Genomic DNA, 16,129 nt, shown 5'->3' on the forward strand with positions numbered 1-16,129 from the left:
GGGACCAAGAAGGAGCTTGGTTCCGAGGCAAGCAATTGGGCTGGGGGCAGTCCTGGCAGAAACCAGCCCCCCATGCCACCCCCAGCACCCCCCTTACCTGTTATAAATGGGTCCTTTGAAGGTTGGGTCATACTTCTGCGGGGTTCCTGAGGAATCAGCAAGAACCAAGCCTGAGCCTCAGCGATTGGCGGGAGACAGTGCCTCCCCCAATGCCCAGACGGTCCAGACTCTGAAGGAGCAGGATTTATAGACCCCACAGATATTTTTTCTGCAGCACCCCACCTACGGGAAACCGCACCCCAACCGCACCCCAGCCGGGTCTGAGCAAGGAAGGTGGGGGGGGGCACAGGAAAGCAGGGAGAGAGCTGCTAAGAGTACAGACTCCAGGGCTGGAGCTGTGCAGGCGCCCACACCCCCTTTTCACCAACCCAAAGGCACCCGCCAAGTTTGCGCTTCATTGGCCCCCCCCCAATAGAAATGCTTCACCTTTTTTTTTAATTCCCTAGGGAATGGAGGTCCCAGGAGGGGGACAGGGAAGGTGGAAAGGGGCAATCGGAAGCCAGAATCTCCCTCAGGAGGTTTGGGGGACCCAAGGACGGGAGAGCTGGGGAAGCCCCGCGCCCCTGAAGGTGGGGTGAGCGCTGGCGCTTGGGGGGTGTCTCTGCACCCCCCTTCCTGCACACTCCCCAGTCCCTTCCTGCTGCTGTCCCCTCCCAGTGTCCCCCCTGACCGGGCTGAGGTGGGGGGCCTACCGTGCTTCCCGTAGTAATTCTGCCGCTCGCCTCCCATCCCTGCGCCCCCAGCCCCGACGGCCGCTGTGCACTGGGCGCTCGGGTCGCTGTGCTCGCGGCGGGCGAGTCTCGGGCGAGTCTGAGTCTCAGCCGGGACGCGCGGGCTTCCCGGGGGACGGAACGACCGGCGAGGCTCCTCCCACTGGGAGAGGCGGACGGGGCGGCCCAAACCGGTCAGACCGGCCAGGCCCCGGCCCGGCCTGGACAGGGGGGCACTGAGGGCCCAGGCTGGAGGCAGCAGCTGCCGCCGCCGCTCACCCTGCACCCGATTTAGCCCGGCCCGGCCCAGCCCCCATAGGGGAGCGAGGCTGGGGGGTGGGGAGGGGAGCTCCACCCTGCCCCACCCAGCACCCATCACCAGTAGGGAAACTGAGGCACGCCCTCTGCAGCACGTGCAATGAAAACAAACTGCAAGGGCCAGAACCACAGTCTGGCGGGATGGGCATGTGCCTTACAGGCAGTTCGACCCTCAGCATCCCACAGGGTCCCCCGAGCACTGCCGGGAGTGACTCCTGAGCACTGAACCAAGAGTAACCCCCTGAGTACAGGCGGGTGTCCCCCCCGCCGCAAAAATTAAATAAATAAGCCCACAGATTCAAAACGCTAAGGAAAAGAGGTGGGAGGACTAGCAGAGAGGTTTTCATTCCTCCCCCCTATTTTTTTTATGACTTTGGGGGCCACACCCAACTATGTTCAGGGCTGACTCCTGGCTCAGGGAGCATATGGGAGCAGGGATCACTCCTTCCTGGTGGGCTGGGGGACCCCCTATAGGATGCTGGAGATGGAACCCAGGGGGCCACATATAAGACACACACCCTCCCGGCTGTCCTATCTCTCTAGCCATCATCACGGCCCTCCATCGATTTGCTCGAGCGGGCCCAGTAACTTCTCCATCATGAGACTTGTTGTTACTGTGTTTGGCATATCGAGTACGTCACGGGTAGCTTGCCAGGCTCTGCCATGCGGGCGAGATACTCTCGGTAGCTTGCCGGGCTCTCCGAGAGGGGCAGAGGAATCAAACTCGGACCGGCCATGTTGGCTGCGTGCAAGGCAAACGCCCTACTGCTGTGCTATCGCTCCAGCCCCTCTCCAGCCATCTCTCTCTTAAAAAAAAAAAAAAATATATATATATAGTTGCAGTGTGGGGGCAGGGGAAGTGGAAGCCAGGACAAGCCTAGACCTTTCTCTGCCCCTGACCCAATGCCCCCAGCCCTGAGCCTGCATTTGTTTAGTTTTAATTTGATTTTAAATGCAGGCTACATCCTGAAACCCTAAATTGGAAGGGTGAGAATGGGGCCGCAGCACCCAGAATCTCCTCAAGGTCCGGCCGCACCTTTGAGGCGAGGTGGGGGGTGGGGGTATTCGACCATGGCTGGGTCCTGGGTCCACCTTTGTGTGGGTAAAGCCAGGTGAAAAGTGCCACCTCCCTTCCCTGTTAAAAACTAGCAGACTTGGGGCTGGAGTGATAACATGGCAGGTAGGGCATTTGCCCTGCACACAGCCAACCCGGGTTCGATTCCCAGCATCCCATATGGTCCCCAGGGCACCGCTAGGGGTAATTCCTGAGTGCATAAGCCAGGAGTAACCCCTGTGCATTGCCGGGTATAACCCAAAAAGAAAAAAAAAAAGAAAACTAGCAAACTTGGGATCAGAGTGGTAGTATAGCGGGAGGGTGGTTGCCTTGCACAAGGATGGCTCAATCCCCTTCCCGGCATCCCATCTGGGTGTAACCCAAAAAGAAAAACAACACACACCAAAAAAACCAGCAGTTTTTTTTTTTTTTTTTGGTGGCTGGGTCCACACCCAGTGATGCTCAGGCTTACTCCTGGCTCTGTACTCAGGGACCACAGGGTGCCAGGAATCGAACCCAGTCGGGCACAGACCCCGCAACCACCCTCCTGTTGTTATCACTCCGGCCCCCATTTGGATATTTCTATCACTCCCGGCTGGGCTGTGGGTATCTGCACTGCAAATACCACCCTTATCTGTTCCGGCAGCCACGGCCAGACTCCCTCATTCCACAGCCACTTTTTTCAGAGGGCGACAACCAGCAGTGCTCAGGGGTTCCTCCTGGCTCTGCACTCGCAGATCACCCCTGACAGGCCCGGGGTAACCCGATGGGATGCCGGGGATTGAACCTGGCTTGGCCGTGTGCAAAGCCAACTCTCTTCTCACTGTGCTAAGACTCACAGGCTTTTCTGTTTGGGAGATGTGGGCCACACCCAGGGGTGCTCCTGGTCTACTTCTGGCCCTGTGCTCAGGGCTCATTCCCCAAAATTCTTGCTCTCAGGGGACCCCGTGTGGTGGCAAGGCTCAACCTGGGTCAGCCATGCGTGAGGCTCATCCCCTGCTGTCTCCCTCCTGTGTGACTTTGAAGGCCTTAGAGGGCATCCAGACCACAGCCTTGGCTGAACGGGCCACTTTGCTCCTGAAATCAGGAGTCGGTCCTGCAAGCACCAAAACATTTTTTTATATTTAATTTTATTTATTTATTTTTTGCTTTTTGGGTCACACCCGGCAATGCACAGGGATTACTCCTGGCTCATGCACTCAGGAATTACCCCTGAAGGTGCTCGGGTGACTATATGGGATGCTGGGAATCGAACCCGGGTTGGCCGCGTGCAAACACCCTATCCGCTGTGCTATCGCTCCAGCCCCACCAAACCATTTTAAAGTGAAACATTCAGCCCAGTCTCAGAGATGACCGCCAGCCTTATCGGCAGAGATGAGACCATGCAAGGACACTGCTTGGATCTCCGTGCAAGGGATCCAAACTGAAACTTCTAGGAATTCCTCTGTGCCCGCCCACTCTCTGTAGATTCAATGTTTTTTGGGGGGGGGTCACACCCGGCAATGCACAAAGGTCACTCCTGGCTCATGCACTCAGCAATTACTCTTGGCAGTGCTCAGGGGACCATATGGGATGCTGGGAATAGAACCCGGGTCAGCCACGTGCAAGGCAAATGCCCTACCCACTGTGCTATCGCTCCAGCCCCTCCATGTTTCTTTTTCTTTGCTTTTTGGGTCACACCCGGCAATGCTCAGGTGACCGTATGGGATGCTGGGAATCGAACCTGCCCAAACCATTCTTTGCTTTAATTATTTTGGCTTTTTGGGTCATACCTAGCAATGCTCCTGGGTTACTCCTGGCATTGCACTCAGGAATTACTCTCGACGGCAGTGCTTGAGGGACCCTGTGAGATGACAGGGATCAAACCCGGGTCAGCCACAAGCAAAGCAAATGCCCATCTGTTTATTATTGTTCTGCCCCTGCCCCCCAATCATTCTTAGGGGGCCGGAGCAATAGGAGACAAAAGAGGGTTGTTTGCTTTGCATACAACCAACTCAGATTTGATCCCTGGTACCCCAGTTCAATCCCTGAGCACAGAGCCAGGAGTCTGAGCACAGCCCTGAGCACCACTGGGTGTAGCCTCAAAAAAAAAAAATTGGGCCTGGAGCGATAGCAGCGTGGGTAGGGCATTTGCCTTGCCCGCAGCTGACCCAGGTTCGATTTCCACCATCCCATATGGTCCTCTGAGCACCGCCAGGGGTAATTCCTGAGTGCAGAGCCAGGAGTAACCTCTGAGCATCGCCAGACCCCAAAAAGCAAAAAAAACATTTTTATTATTGTTGATTTTAGGGTCACATCTGGGAGTGTTCAGAAGCTACTCCTGTCTGTTATCTGAGGTTGTGGGGGGGGGGGGGACTGTGGGGACATCGCTCCCAGGGGTGCTTGGGGGGGTGAGGCAGGGCAGGGAATGGACACTGGGCCTCCAGCATCCAAAGCCCAGTCCGCAAGATAAGATCTCTCCAGCCCCCAACAACCATTGGGTGGAGCAGGGCTGCCAGGGCCTCATATGTATGAGACCCGTGTTTAAACCGTGGCACCAGAAAAAAATTAAAATGATTATGAAGCCAGCCAAGGAACAAAAAAAAAAAAAAGTGAGAGTTTACCCACACAAGGCACATCTTACTTTTCCTCTCCCCTATCGCTCTGGTCCCACATCTCCTACAATTCACCAGGTATGAGCTCCAGGACCTTTGCACAGCCTGCTGGAGCCTAGAAAGCTCTTCCCCAGGCTCTCTGTGGCTTATACCCATCCTACTACAACAGTGGTCTCATTCTGTCCTCTGCAAATGTGCTTTTCTGAGGCTGGAGAGATAGTGCAACAGGGAGGGTGTTTGCCTTGCACGTTGGCCAACCCAGACTTAATCCCTGACACCCTAAACCCTGCCAGGAGTAAGCCCTGGGCACCACCAGGTATAGCCCAGAAATCAAAACGAAACCAAAACAAAGTCAATGTGCTTCAGTTTCTCCATCTGACATTAACATAGGTCCGTTTCTCTGTAGCCCTGATCTGTGGGCAGCTCCAGGCAAGACCAGGGGCCGGGCTGAGGCCGCCAGGTCCCTCCTGCTCCTAGCTGCATCCCCAGGGCTCCAAGGAGCAGCCCCCACACAGAGGCAGACACTGTTTGGGGGAAAGAATGTCACCAGCTAAAATCGAAAAAAACCCAGCCTCCCGAGCTGCTTTCCGTACGCATCGGCACAGTGCGTAAGTCGGTTCATTCCTGGCTCTTACACAGACAAGAATTTCCTCCGGGGGGGAAAAAATGCAGCATTTCCAGTGGCTGAGGAAAGAAGCGATCACACAGAAGCCCTGATGGCACATGGAGGGGAAAATTAAGTTCCCTCCACCCCCGGCAACACCAAATGAAATAAATTCCACTTGGATTAATCACACCCAAATATATAAACAAGCAAGTATTGCAAGTATGGAAGGAAAACAGAAAAGCTTATTCACTATCTGCTGGGGGCCAAAAGGCTAAGGCAGGTGGCAAAAATTCTGGCATTAAGCAGAGAGCAGCCTGGAGGCTGGGCGGTGGCGAGGGAGTGGCCCCCCAGGGGGCAAAGAGAAGCATCCCCCCCAGGGACCAATGCAGCTGTGCGGCTGCCCTAAATCAAGCCAACTCTGGCCCGCCCTGCTGTCCCTTGGGTGCTTCGGTCGGGTTGCGGCTGCTGAGTGGAGGGGCCCTCTGGTTTGAGCCGTTTCCACGGAAAAGTAGGGAAGCAGAGAAACAAGTAGGCAGGGGCCGAATGCGCTTTTTGCTTAAAGGTCCAGAGGGATTTGGGCGGGATCCGGTCCCAGCACCTCAGAATCCCCCAGTACTGATGAAAGTGACTTCTGAGCATAGGGCTCGCCCACCCACTCCCCCAAAGAAAAGAGAAAGAGAAAGAAGAAAGTAAAACTCCCATCCGCAGGCACTGTCCCCATCCCTGGCAGTAGAGCAAAGGGCCAAGAGCTCTTATCGCCTTATCGGAGGGCAAACAGCAAGGCTGCTATCTGCATAACCATCACTGGCCTGGTGCCGTCATTTCCCAGAACTGCCTGGACCCCTGCCCCCCCCCCCCGCCCCTCCCCAAAGCAGACACATGGAGAGGGCCTGGGTCTTGCCCCTGGGTCTCAGGAACCTATGCGGCTTCTTGGCTTCTTTCACACTTTTATTTTCCCTCGGTTTAACTGCCTCGGGGCTTCTTCCCGGAAGGACCGAGAGGGGATGCCAGGGGCTAGTGCGCTTCCTGAACAAAACTATTGGGGTGGGGGGTGAGGAGAAAACTGGGGCTGGGGCAGGAAGCCTTTTGCTCCGGGCCATACTAGTATTGGTGAATGAATAGGACCTGTGGCAGGTGTTGGAGCTAGAGCTGGCTGGGGGGGGGGGGGGGGCGGGGGTAGGCCCTAGGGAACTTGGGGGTGCCCCTCGTGGCACAGCTAGGCCTTGAGTGTGCTCTAGGAACTTGGATGATGAGTCAGGAAGATGGTCCTAGGGAGGCGGAGAGGGGAGGGTTCCTGGCATGGGGCAGGGCCTGGGCGAGATAAAGGGCTCCATTAGTGCTTTCTTTTCAGGACCATATGGGATGCTGGGAATCGAACTCCGGTCGGCCACGTGCATGGCAAATGCCCTCCCCACTGTGCTCTCGCTCCAAACCCTCCATTAGTGCTATTAACGCTGCTAAAGGCTTCTCATCACTGAGCCTGCCCCACGCCCTCCCTATCTCCACTGAGTCTCTGCAACCAGAAGAAAAAAAAAGAAAAGAAAGAAACAGACTGGGGAGAGGGTTCAAGGGACTGATTCCCTCCAGCACCTCCCAGAGCAAGCCCAGAATCCAAAGCCTGGGGTCATCCTTGAGCAACACAGGGTGTGACCCCAAAACAACCCTACAGAGAGGAAGGGGAGGGTGGTTGCCCTACACATGCCCAACTGGGGTTTGATCCCTGACATTCCACATGGGTCTCCCAAGCACCACCAGGAGGAATTCCTGAGTGCAGAGCTAGGAGTAACCCCTGATCATTGCCGGGTGGGACCCAAAAAGAAAAAAAAAGAAAAAAAATATGGCGCCAAGGAGACCCTCAGCATTGGGGTACAGAGTAGTTCAAGTTCCATCTTGGACAGGACAGTGCCCTGAACACTGCCAAGAATGACCAACACCTCTGCAAAAGCAGTGGGCTGGGAGTGGTCCCTGGGCTCTAATAGACGCAGCCCACCTCCCCACTCAAATAAATTTTTTTTTTTTAATATAGGACTGGTAAGGCTGGAGCGATAGCACAGCGGTAGGGCGTTTGCCTTGCACGCAGCCAACATGGACGACCTGAGTTCGATTCGTCCGCCCCTCTAGGAGAGCCCGGCAAGCTACCGAGAGTATCTCGCCCGCACGGCAGAGCCTGGCAAGCTCCCCGGGACGTATTCGATATGCCAAACACAGTAACAACAAAGTCTCCAATGGAGACGTTACTGGGCCCGCTCGAGCAAATCGATAAACAATGGGAGGACAGTGACAGTGATTAGGACTGGTAAGGCAGAGCAGGGGTTAAAGCCTCGATGCCACCACCCTGGGTTCAAATCCCTGACCCCACAAGTGCCTTGGAGCACCACTCAGGGTCACTCCAGAGCCAGAAACTGAGCGCCGCGGAGTGTGGCCCCAGGACCACAGAGAAAGGAAAAAGGAAAACTAGGGAGAAGAAAGGTTTGTGCACCCCAAGTGGCCAGTGCCCTCAGGAGCTTCCTTAGCACACAGTCATGCTTCTCACATCTCCGCGGGGAGGAGGGTAGCAGGTTACAAGATCACCAAGTCCTTATAAATAATTATTTACTCTCGGGGCGGGGCCGGTGGGAAGTAGCACAGTGAGTAGGGCCCTTGCCCTGCATGTGGCTGTCCAGGATGGGTTCGTTCCCCCTCTGCACAGCATTTCTAGGGCACTGCAGGGAGTGATCCTTGAGCACAAAGCCAGGAATTTATATGATATATATGTCTCTGTTCCCTGAGCAGAAACCTGGGCTCCTACCCATGGTGCATTGCAGCCAGGGGAAGAAGCACGATCAGGGAAGGATGGGCGTGGCTACGGTAGGGGTGGGCGTGGCCCATGTGAAAGGGCGTGGCCCTAGAGGAAATCTACCAGCCCTTTCCCTGACTCTGTCTCGAGAAAGGGACTAGAATTTCTCTCCTGGGTGTGGCCAGAACTGGTAGCCCATGAAACTCTTAGCACAGGCTGGGAGGACAGAGATTTGGAGCATTGCTAATTCTGACTGCAGTCCCATTTCACAGCCAAACCCACTGAGGCCTGTGGCTACCGCCATGTAGCTGAAGGCAGGGTTGTGGGGACCGCACTGAGTATCTAACCCAGGACCTTCCTGGGGTCGATCCTGGGAGAACGGGGCTCTAAGGATCGCATAGGAGGGGTAGGGGGTGCGAGTGCATCCGGATGTGGGAAAGCAGGGTGTAGGGATAGGGGAAGTGGAGGCAGGCAGCCCCTGGGTCCCGGCCCTGCTGGGCACGTGAGCCAGCCTACCTGGCACTGTGGGCCTGGAAGATAAGGAACCCAACCCAGGCTGCCGAGTCACGATGCCGCTGCTGGGACACAGAGTGCCACCCTGCCCCCGCAGATTCCGGGCACCAGCCAAGTCCCTGGGGCCTCGCCCTGCCGGGGCCCAGCCAGCTCACCACGCCCCAGTTCCCAGAGGTCGGCCTGGGAAAATGGGTACCCCTTTGACAAGCAGAGGAGAGGTGGGCACGGAACCGACAGCTTCTGCATGGGAAAGCAGAGAAGTAATTCCACCATTCACGAAGTGAAGGTCAAAGAAAGATCCAAAGCCAGCAGGAGACAGAATCCAGAGATAACACAGTGGAGAAAGGGACGGGGAAATAGCACAGCAGGGAGGGCATTTGCCCTGCACACAGCGACCAGGATTCAATCCCCAGCATCACCCACGCACCGCCAGGAGTGATTCCTGAGTGCGGAGCCAGGAGTAATCCCTGAGCATAACCAGGTGTAACTCAAAAAGAAAAAAGGCAAATTAAAAATACAGCAGAGAAGGTGCTTGCCTTGCACACGGATTTGATTCCTGGCACCACACCACACAGGGTACCCCAAACTGCTGATAGTGACCCCTGAGCACAGAGTCGGGAGTAAACTCTGAGCACTGTGAGGTAAAGTCCCAAATCAAAAAAAATTTTTAAAAGATACAGCATCTATTGTATGCCTGGTGGCACCAAACTCCATGTTAATCCCCAGGAACTAGTTTATTATACTTATTTTGGTTTCAGGGCTACCCAGGTAGTGCTCAGTGGCTACTCCCTGTCCATTGCTCGGGGTCATTTTTTGCATTGCTCTGGGGGACAATGCAGAGGCAGAGACTGAACTCGAGGTTTCATATATGTGAATCGCGTGCTCTAGCCCTCTGAGCCATCACCAGCCCCTGGGAGCTCATTTAATCTTTGTCCCAAGGCTCTGAGCCATGTGGCACGATGAAGCAACAGACACTAGAGCTGCTCTGGGATCTGCAGCCTCATTGCCAGGGGAACTCAGGTCTGCTTTTCCCCAGCACCAGGAACCAAACTCAGGGCCTCACGCATCCAAGACAAGTGCTCGCCTGCTGAGTCACCTCCAGGGTCCAGGGAGCAATGACTGGATGGCTTTGTTTTACAAATTTTGTTCTTGGGCCACACCCGGCAATGCTCCCAGCTGCCTCAGTGCTCAGGGGTCACTTCTGGCCATGCTCAGGGGACCATATGGGAAGCTGGAGATCGAATCTAGTCGGCCCTGTGCAAGACCAGCCTCCCCGCTGTACTAACTCTCTGCTCCCTGGATTTTTTTTTGGTAGTTTATTGGGGGGGGTTGGGCCCAAACTCGGGGTACCTGGGGCTCCTTTCTCCCTCTGGGCACATGGATTGCTCCTGGCAGTGCTGGGGGAACCCTGGGTGCAAGGCGAGCGCCCTCCTCACCATGCCCTGAGTTTGTTCCTTACACTCGCTCCTGAGCTCTGCAAACAGCTCCCACAACCTGGCATTTTCCATAAACCAAACCCACGTCGGTCTCCCAAAACCTAGAGGCTGCGCAGTGGGGGGGGGAGGGCGGGGGAGGGGGCTGGTACTGTGGTTCCGCCCATTTTTGGCAGAGACCCACTGAGACTGCGCGTAGGAAAGGTGCAGGTGGAGAAAGGTGGAGGGGAAGGAACCAACCCATGGGGGCTCCGTAAGTCTGGGGTCACCCGCTTTGTGGACGTGTGTTCAATGATCTTGCATCTGGGTACCAGGAGCCCTTCCCCGCCTCCTGGTCACCTGGCTTCTGCCACGGTTCCCACAGGACAGCAGGCAGCAGAGAACACTTGAAGGCAGCTTCCTCCTGGGCTCAGAACCACACTGGGTTCCTCTTTCTCAGAACCCAACGACGCCAGGCAGGAGAGGCCGCATGAGATGAGGGTTACTAGCTCTGCTCACAGCCAACCCGGGTTCAACTCCAGCACCACATAGGGTCCTCCTGAGCCCTGCGCCACACCAGGAGTAAGCGCTAAACACCACTACAGGAACCCCTGTCCTTCTCCCCCCCCCACCAACACCTGCAAAGAAAAGAAAGGAAAAAGGGGGCCGGAGCAACAGCACAGCGGGTGGAGCGTTTGCCTTGCATGCGGCCGAACAGGGTTCACTTCCCAGCATCCCATATGGTTCCCTGAGCACCATCAGGGGGTAATTCCTGAGTGCATGAGAAAAAATAACCCCTGTGCATCGCCGGGTATGACCCAAAAAGAAAAAATAAATAAATAAGAAAAAAGGAAGGAAGGAAGGAAGGGAGAAAGAAAGAAAGAAAGAAAGAAAGAAAGAAAGAGAAAGGAAGAAAGAAAGAAAGAAAGAAAGAAAGAAAGAAAGAAAGAAAGCAAGCAAGCAAGCAAGCAGAGCTCCACCAACTCCCTTAAGCCTATCAATGTCTTGTCAATATCCCTGTCTCCAACACATGTTTCTCAAATCTGTGATGTTTTGGAAGTTTCCTTGTCTCCCATATCAGCTCCTAAGTGTCTGGCACCAGGACTGGCTCTTGAGTCTAGAACAGAAACGGCACGGTGTACCTGGCCAATCTCTATTTGCAGAAGGAAATTATGAATGAACATGTTTCTACGCGGTCAGTCACCTTAAGGGCTTATCAAGATTCCAAACCTCGGTGCAGACTGCCCTTTAGATCAAGAAAACAAGCACCCGGTCCCTTCTTACCCCTGGCCCAGAGCCCTCACTTCCTCCTCTCCAGAATCGCCTGCCCCCTTTCAGAAGGTCCCGCAGTAGAAGCGCTATGTACTTCTGCCGCCTCCAGCTTCTAAACACACAGTTCCCATTCTGCTACTTCACAGGGAACATAATTGGACATTGTTTCCCCCATGGGGGAAAACTAGATCACAGTTGGAAAAGGCAACATAGTATCCCTGCACCCTGAACTCCAATATCCTAGAGGCTGGAGAGAGAGAGTGCAGCGTAGGGTACTTGCCTGCACAGAGACAACCCGGGTGTGATCCCCAGCAACCCAGAGAGGTCCCTGAGTCTGGCCAGGAGTGATCCCTGAGCACAAAGCCAGGAGCACCGCTCTGTGTGGGTTCCCATAAAAATGAGAAAAAAAAAGTATGACAGTTTTCAGCACAGCAGCCTGTGTTTAAAAAAAAGAAAAAGAAAAGAAAGACAGATGCCGCGTCTATGCAGGGAAGTTAATATAGACTAAATCCGGGAAGAGACTGCTGGCCACGTCTCTGGCCTGTCAACAGCTGGAGCAGGCGCCATGAGCTTCTCTCACATGGAGAGAAGGCATCTGCAGGGTGGTTTAATTTTTCAGTCCCCACCCTGTCCCAAACAGCGGATGTTTTTATTTTGTTAGGTGACCTTAAAAGTCACCTTTAGGGGCTGGAGCAACAGCACAACAGGTAGGGTGTTTGCCTTGCACGCAGCAGACCCAGCAGACCCGGCGGACCCGGGTTCAATTCCCAGCATCCCATATGGTCCCCTGAGCACCGCCAGAGGTAATTCCTGAGTGCAGAGCCAGGAGTAACCCCTGTGCTTCGCCAGGTGTGACCCAAAAAACAAAACAAAACAAAAGTCACCTTTAAAAATAACTCTCCTGGGGCCGGAGTGATAGCATAGTGGGTAGGGCGTTTGCCTTACATGTGGCCCACCCGGGTTCAAGCCCCGGCCTCCCATATGGTCCACCAAACACCGCCAGGAGTAATTCCTGAGTGCAAAGCCAGGAGTAATCCCTGAGCATTGTTGGGTGTGACCCAAAAAGCAAAATAAAAATAACTCTTCTGGCAACCAGCGAGATAACAGAGTATGAAGGTTCTTGCCTTGCACCTGGTCAACCTGGGCTCAAAACCCGCCACACATAGGGTCCCTAGAGCCCACCAGGAGTGATCCCCTGAGTGCAGAGCCAGGAGTCAGCCCTGAGCACCGCCAGGTTTGGCACCCAAATGCAATGCCTATCTGGTGATCAACATCTTGAAGTATTTATAAATGCCAATTTAGGATGTGGCACATTTGAAAGCTATATATTATAAGCCACGAGGCAGAGTGATAGTACAGTGCGGACAGCATTTGCCTTGCCTGCAGCCACAGGGGTTCAATCCCTGATTCAGCATATGGTTTCCTGAATCCCACCAGGAGTGATTTCTGTGTGTAGAGCCAGGAGTAAGTCCTATATGACCCCCCACCCCCCAAAAAATAAATTATATATATTTTATATACATATATTTTATATATATATACACATACATGGGCTGGAGCGATAGATAGCACAGTGGGTAGGGCATTTGCCTTGCATGTGGCCACCCCAGATTCGATTCTTCCATCCCTCTTGGAGAGCCCGGTAAGCTACAGAGAGTATTCCACCCACACGGCAGAGCCTGGCAAGCTCCCTGTGGCGTATGGGATATGCCAAAAACAGTAACAAGTCTCACAATGGAGATGTTACTGGTGCCTGCTCAAGCAAATCGATGAACAATGGAAGGACAGTGCTACAGTGCTACCTATATATACGTACATATACACACACACACACGTGTGTGTTTGTTTGGGGACCACATCCGGCAGTGCAGGGATCACTCCTATTGCAATTTGGTGACCATATGGAGTGCTGGGAATTGAACCCGGGGCTCCCTCGTGAAAGCCCATGCTCTAACCCTCTGTACTATCTTTTGACTCCAAAGTCCAAATTCTGATGCCTGTGAAACAGTGGGTCGCGAGCAGCCTACCACAGGATCCAGCCCCCACTCCTGGGCCCCAGGGCTGTTAGTGCAGACTCAGACTGCCCCGGGGGAGGTGCCCAGGGACATCACACAGGGCTAGACTCCCGAGAGGGTGTGCAGGAAGCCAGCAGCATTAACAACCGCGCTGCTTCCTGAGGCTGACAGGCTGCAGAAAACCTGATCCGCTCTGTGATTCTCCTGGGATAATGCAACTTGAAAGGTGGATAAAAGGGGCCGGAGCGACAGTATAGTGGGTAGGGTGTTTGCCCTGCACGAGGCCAACACGGGTTCAATCCCTGGCATCCCATATGGTCCCCTGAGCACCGCCAGGAGTAATTCCTGAGTGCAGAGTCAGGAGTAGCCCCTGAACATCGCAGGGTATGACCCAAAAAGCAAAATAAAAAAAAGAAAGGTGGATAAAAGCTGGAGGATGTAGGTCTGTGGAAAGGTGCATGAAGTTCTGGGAGTCTGGCTCCAACACACACACACACACACACACACACACAGAGTTCAACAGTCATCTTCTATTTAGGGATCAGGTTTTTTTTTCTTTGTTTAAAGGCTTGGCAACCATATCCAGTGGTGCCCAGAACGATCGTGGCTGTGCCGGGGAATGCCGATGGGGTGTCGGGGATGGAACCAGGGTCGGCCACGTTCAAGGCAAGTTCCCGAAGTCCAGTGCTCTCTCTCCAACCTGGGAATCAGTCTTGCTTTGTTTTGCAGTTGGGGGCGTGGGCAGTACTCAGGGGCTATTCCTGGCTCTCTGCTCGGGAGTGACCTCTGGCGGTGCATCCGTCGTTCCAGGCACGGAGGAGGAGAAGCCAACAACACCCCTGGGAAATTTCTTTTATGTCTGGTTTGGCCCACGGCCTGTGGTGTTTGGGGCTTACTCCTGGCTCTGTGCTCAGGCATCGCTGCTCTGTGCTGGGGGAACCCTATGGGGTGCTGAGGAGTGAACCCATGTCAGCCACCTGGAAGGCCAGTACTTGAACCCTGCTCGTCTCTCCAGCCTTCCCCTTTTAATTTCCATCCCTGGTGTTTGGGGTCATGCCCAGGACCTTACACATGCAAGGCATGTGGTCTACCACTTAACTCAAATCCCTGGCACAAACAGAGCTTTGGAAACAATGGCCATTATTCCTCCCCTCCCCCCACTGTCCCCTCCCTTCCCCCCCCCCCAATCATGTTCCATGGAAAACGTTTTTTTCCATGTGGTTCATGACAAGGGTGGGCCAGGAGGGGCAGACATCCCTTGGGGCCTGGAGCCATTTTCCCATTTTCCCTTGGGGCTGTTGTCTTCATCCAGACGAGGATGGGCGGGGATGGGTGCTCTCAGCAGGAGCTGCCTCACCCCTGCATGCCACATGCAGAGGGGGTGCTTCCCTCCAACCCCTGAGTAACTATACCCCTCTACTGTATACAGAAGACCCCACAGTGTAGACTCGGCCACACCGCCCCTGCTATCCACTCGTGGATGTAGCAGGTTAAAAACCGCTCCCAGGGTGAAGACACAGCACAGAGCGCTTGCCCTGCACGCAGCTGGCCCGGGTTCAATTCCCAGTACTACATCCAGTACTACATCGGGACCCTCAGGCCTCACCAAGAGTGATCCTTGAGCACTGTCAAGAGTCAGCCCTGAGCACAGCCTGGGGTGGCCCAAACACCCAAATAAAATAGTAAACACAAAACATTGCTAGAGGAGAAGATTCTCAGAGAGACCCTCCCTGGGACGAGGCAGGATGAGGGTCCGAGCCTAGGTGGATTCTTTTTGCCTCACATCACCTCTTCATTTCCTGGAGTTTCTGGGGGGCTACAAGAGGATCTGTCAGGATTATCCCACAGGAACTTCTCAGGGAGTCTGGGAACCCCAGCTTTTTACTTCTGGTAAGAATGGACCAGGTGGGGCTGGAGCGATAGCACAGCAGGTAAGGCATTTACCTTGCATGAGGCCAACCCGGGTTCAATCCCCAGCATCCCATATGGTTCCCCAAGCATTGCCAGGAATAATTCCTGAGTGCAGAGCCAGGAGTAACCCCTGTGCATCACCGGGTGTGACCCAAAAAGCAAATAAATAAATAAAAAGAATGGACTAGGTACCAGCTAAGGAGGACACCCATCCCTCACAACTGATTTCACAGTTCAAGCCAGGTGGCCCTTCTGGAGGAGGTGAGGGCTGGGCTGCAAAGACCCAGCTGCAGTTTCTCCCTTAAGCCCCCCCCCAGGTTTTACAAGGGCTGGGGAGATAGTCCAGGGGTGAAGGCACTGGGCTTGCATGTGGTCAAGTCTCATTAATTCCCCGGCACTGCCTAGGGTTCCCCAAGCACCACTTGGTGCCCCCCAAACCCATAAAACAGAATGATCACTAAGCCGGTGAGACAGTTCACAGGTTAGTGGACCCCTTGCAGCCCCAGGGAGCCCCCAAGCTCTCTCAGGCCAGGCCGAGCAGCAGCACCAGCAGCACCGTGTCCTCAGGGATGAGAACTAACGCGCAGGTGCTGAGCCCACCGGCTTGTGGATTGTACATCACACACACACACACACACACACACATCACACACACACACAAACACACACACACACACACTTGACCTTTTCTGTGTTTTGTTTTGGAACCACACCTGCGATTCTCTGGGCTGACTCCTGGGCTGACTCCTGGGCTCAGTGCTCAGGAATCACTCCTGGTGGCGCTCAGGGGACCCTAGCGGTGCCCAGAGCCACCCAGGTGGGCCACATGTGGGGCAGGAGCTTCCCCAGAGCCGTCACTCAGCCTGCAAAAATGGACCTGCGAGCAG

General features: G+C 54.6%; 1 protein-coding gene across 2 annotated transcripts in view; it reads right to left on the reverse strand.

The window, feature by feature from the left end:
* The window catches only part of SLC44A2 (solute carrier family 44 member 2), a 32,728-nt gene that overhangs the window by 14,535 nt on the left and 2,064 nt on the right, over nt 1-16,129 (reverse strand). For both annotated transcript variants that reach the window (XM_056119880.1, XM_056119879.1), the window contains exon 2: nt 98-146. In XM_056119880.1, the coding sequence (XP_055975855.1) occupies nt 98-146 (49 nt within the window). The remainder of the gene's footprint in view (nt 1-97; nt 147-16,129) is intronic.

The sequence above is a fragment of the Sorex fumeus genome, unplaced genomic scaffold (assembly GCF_029834395.1).
Source record: "Sorex fumeus unplaced genomic scaffold, SorFum_2.1 ptg000041l, whole genome shotgun sequence".
Taxonomy (NCBI): domain Eukaryota; kingdom Metazoa; phylum Chordata; class Mammalia; order Eulipotyphla; family Soricidae; genus Sorex; species Sorex fumeus.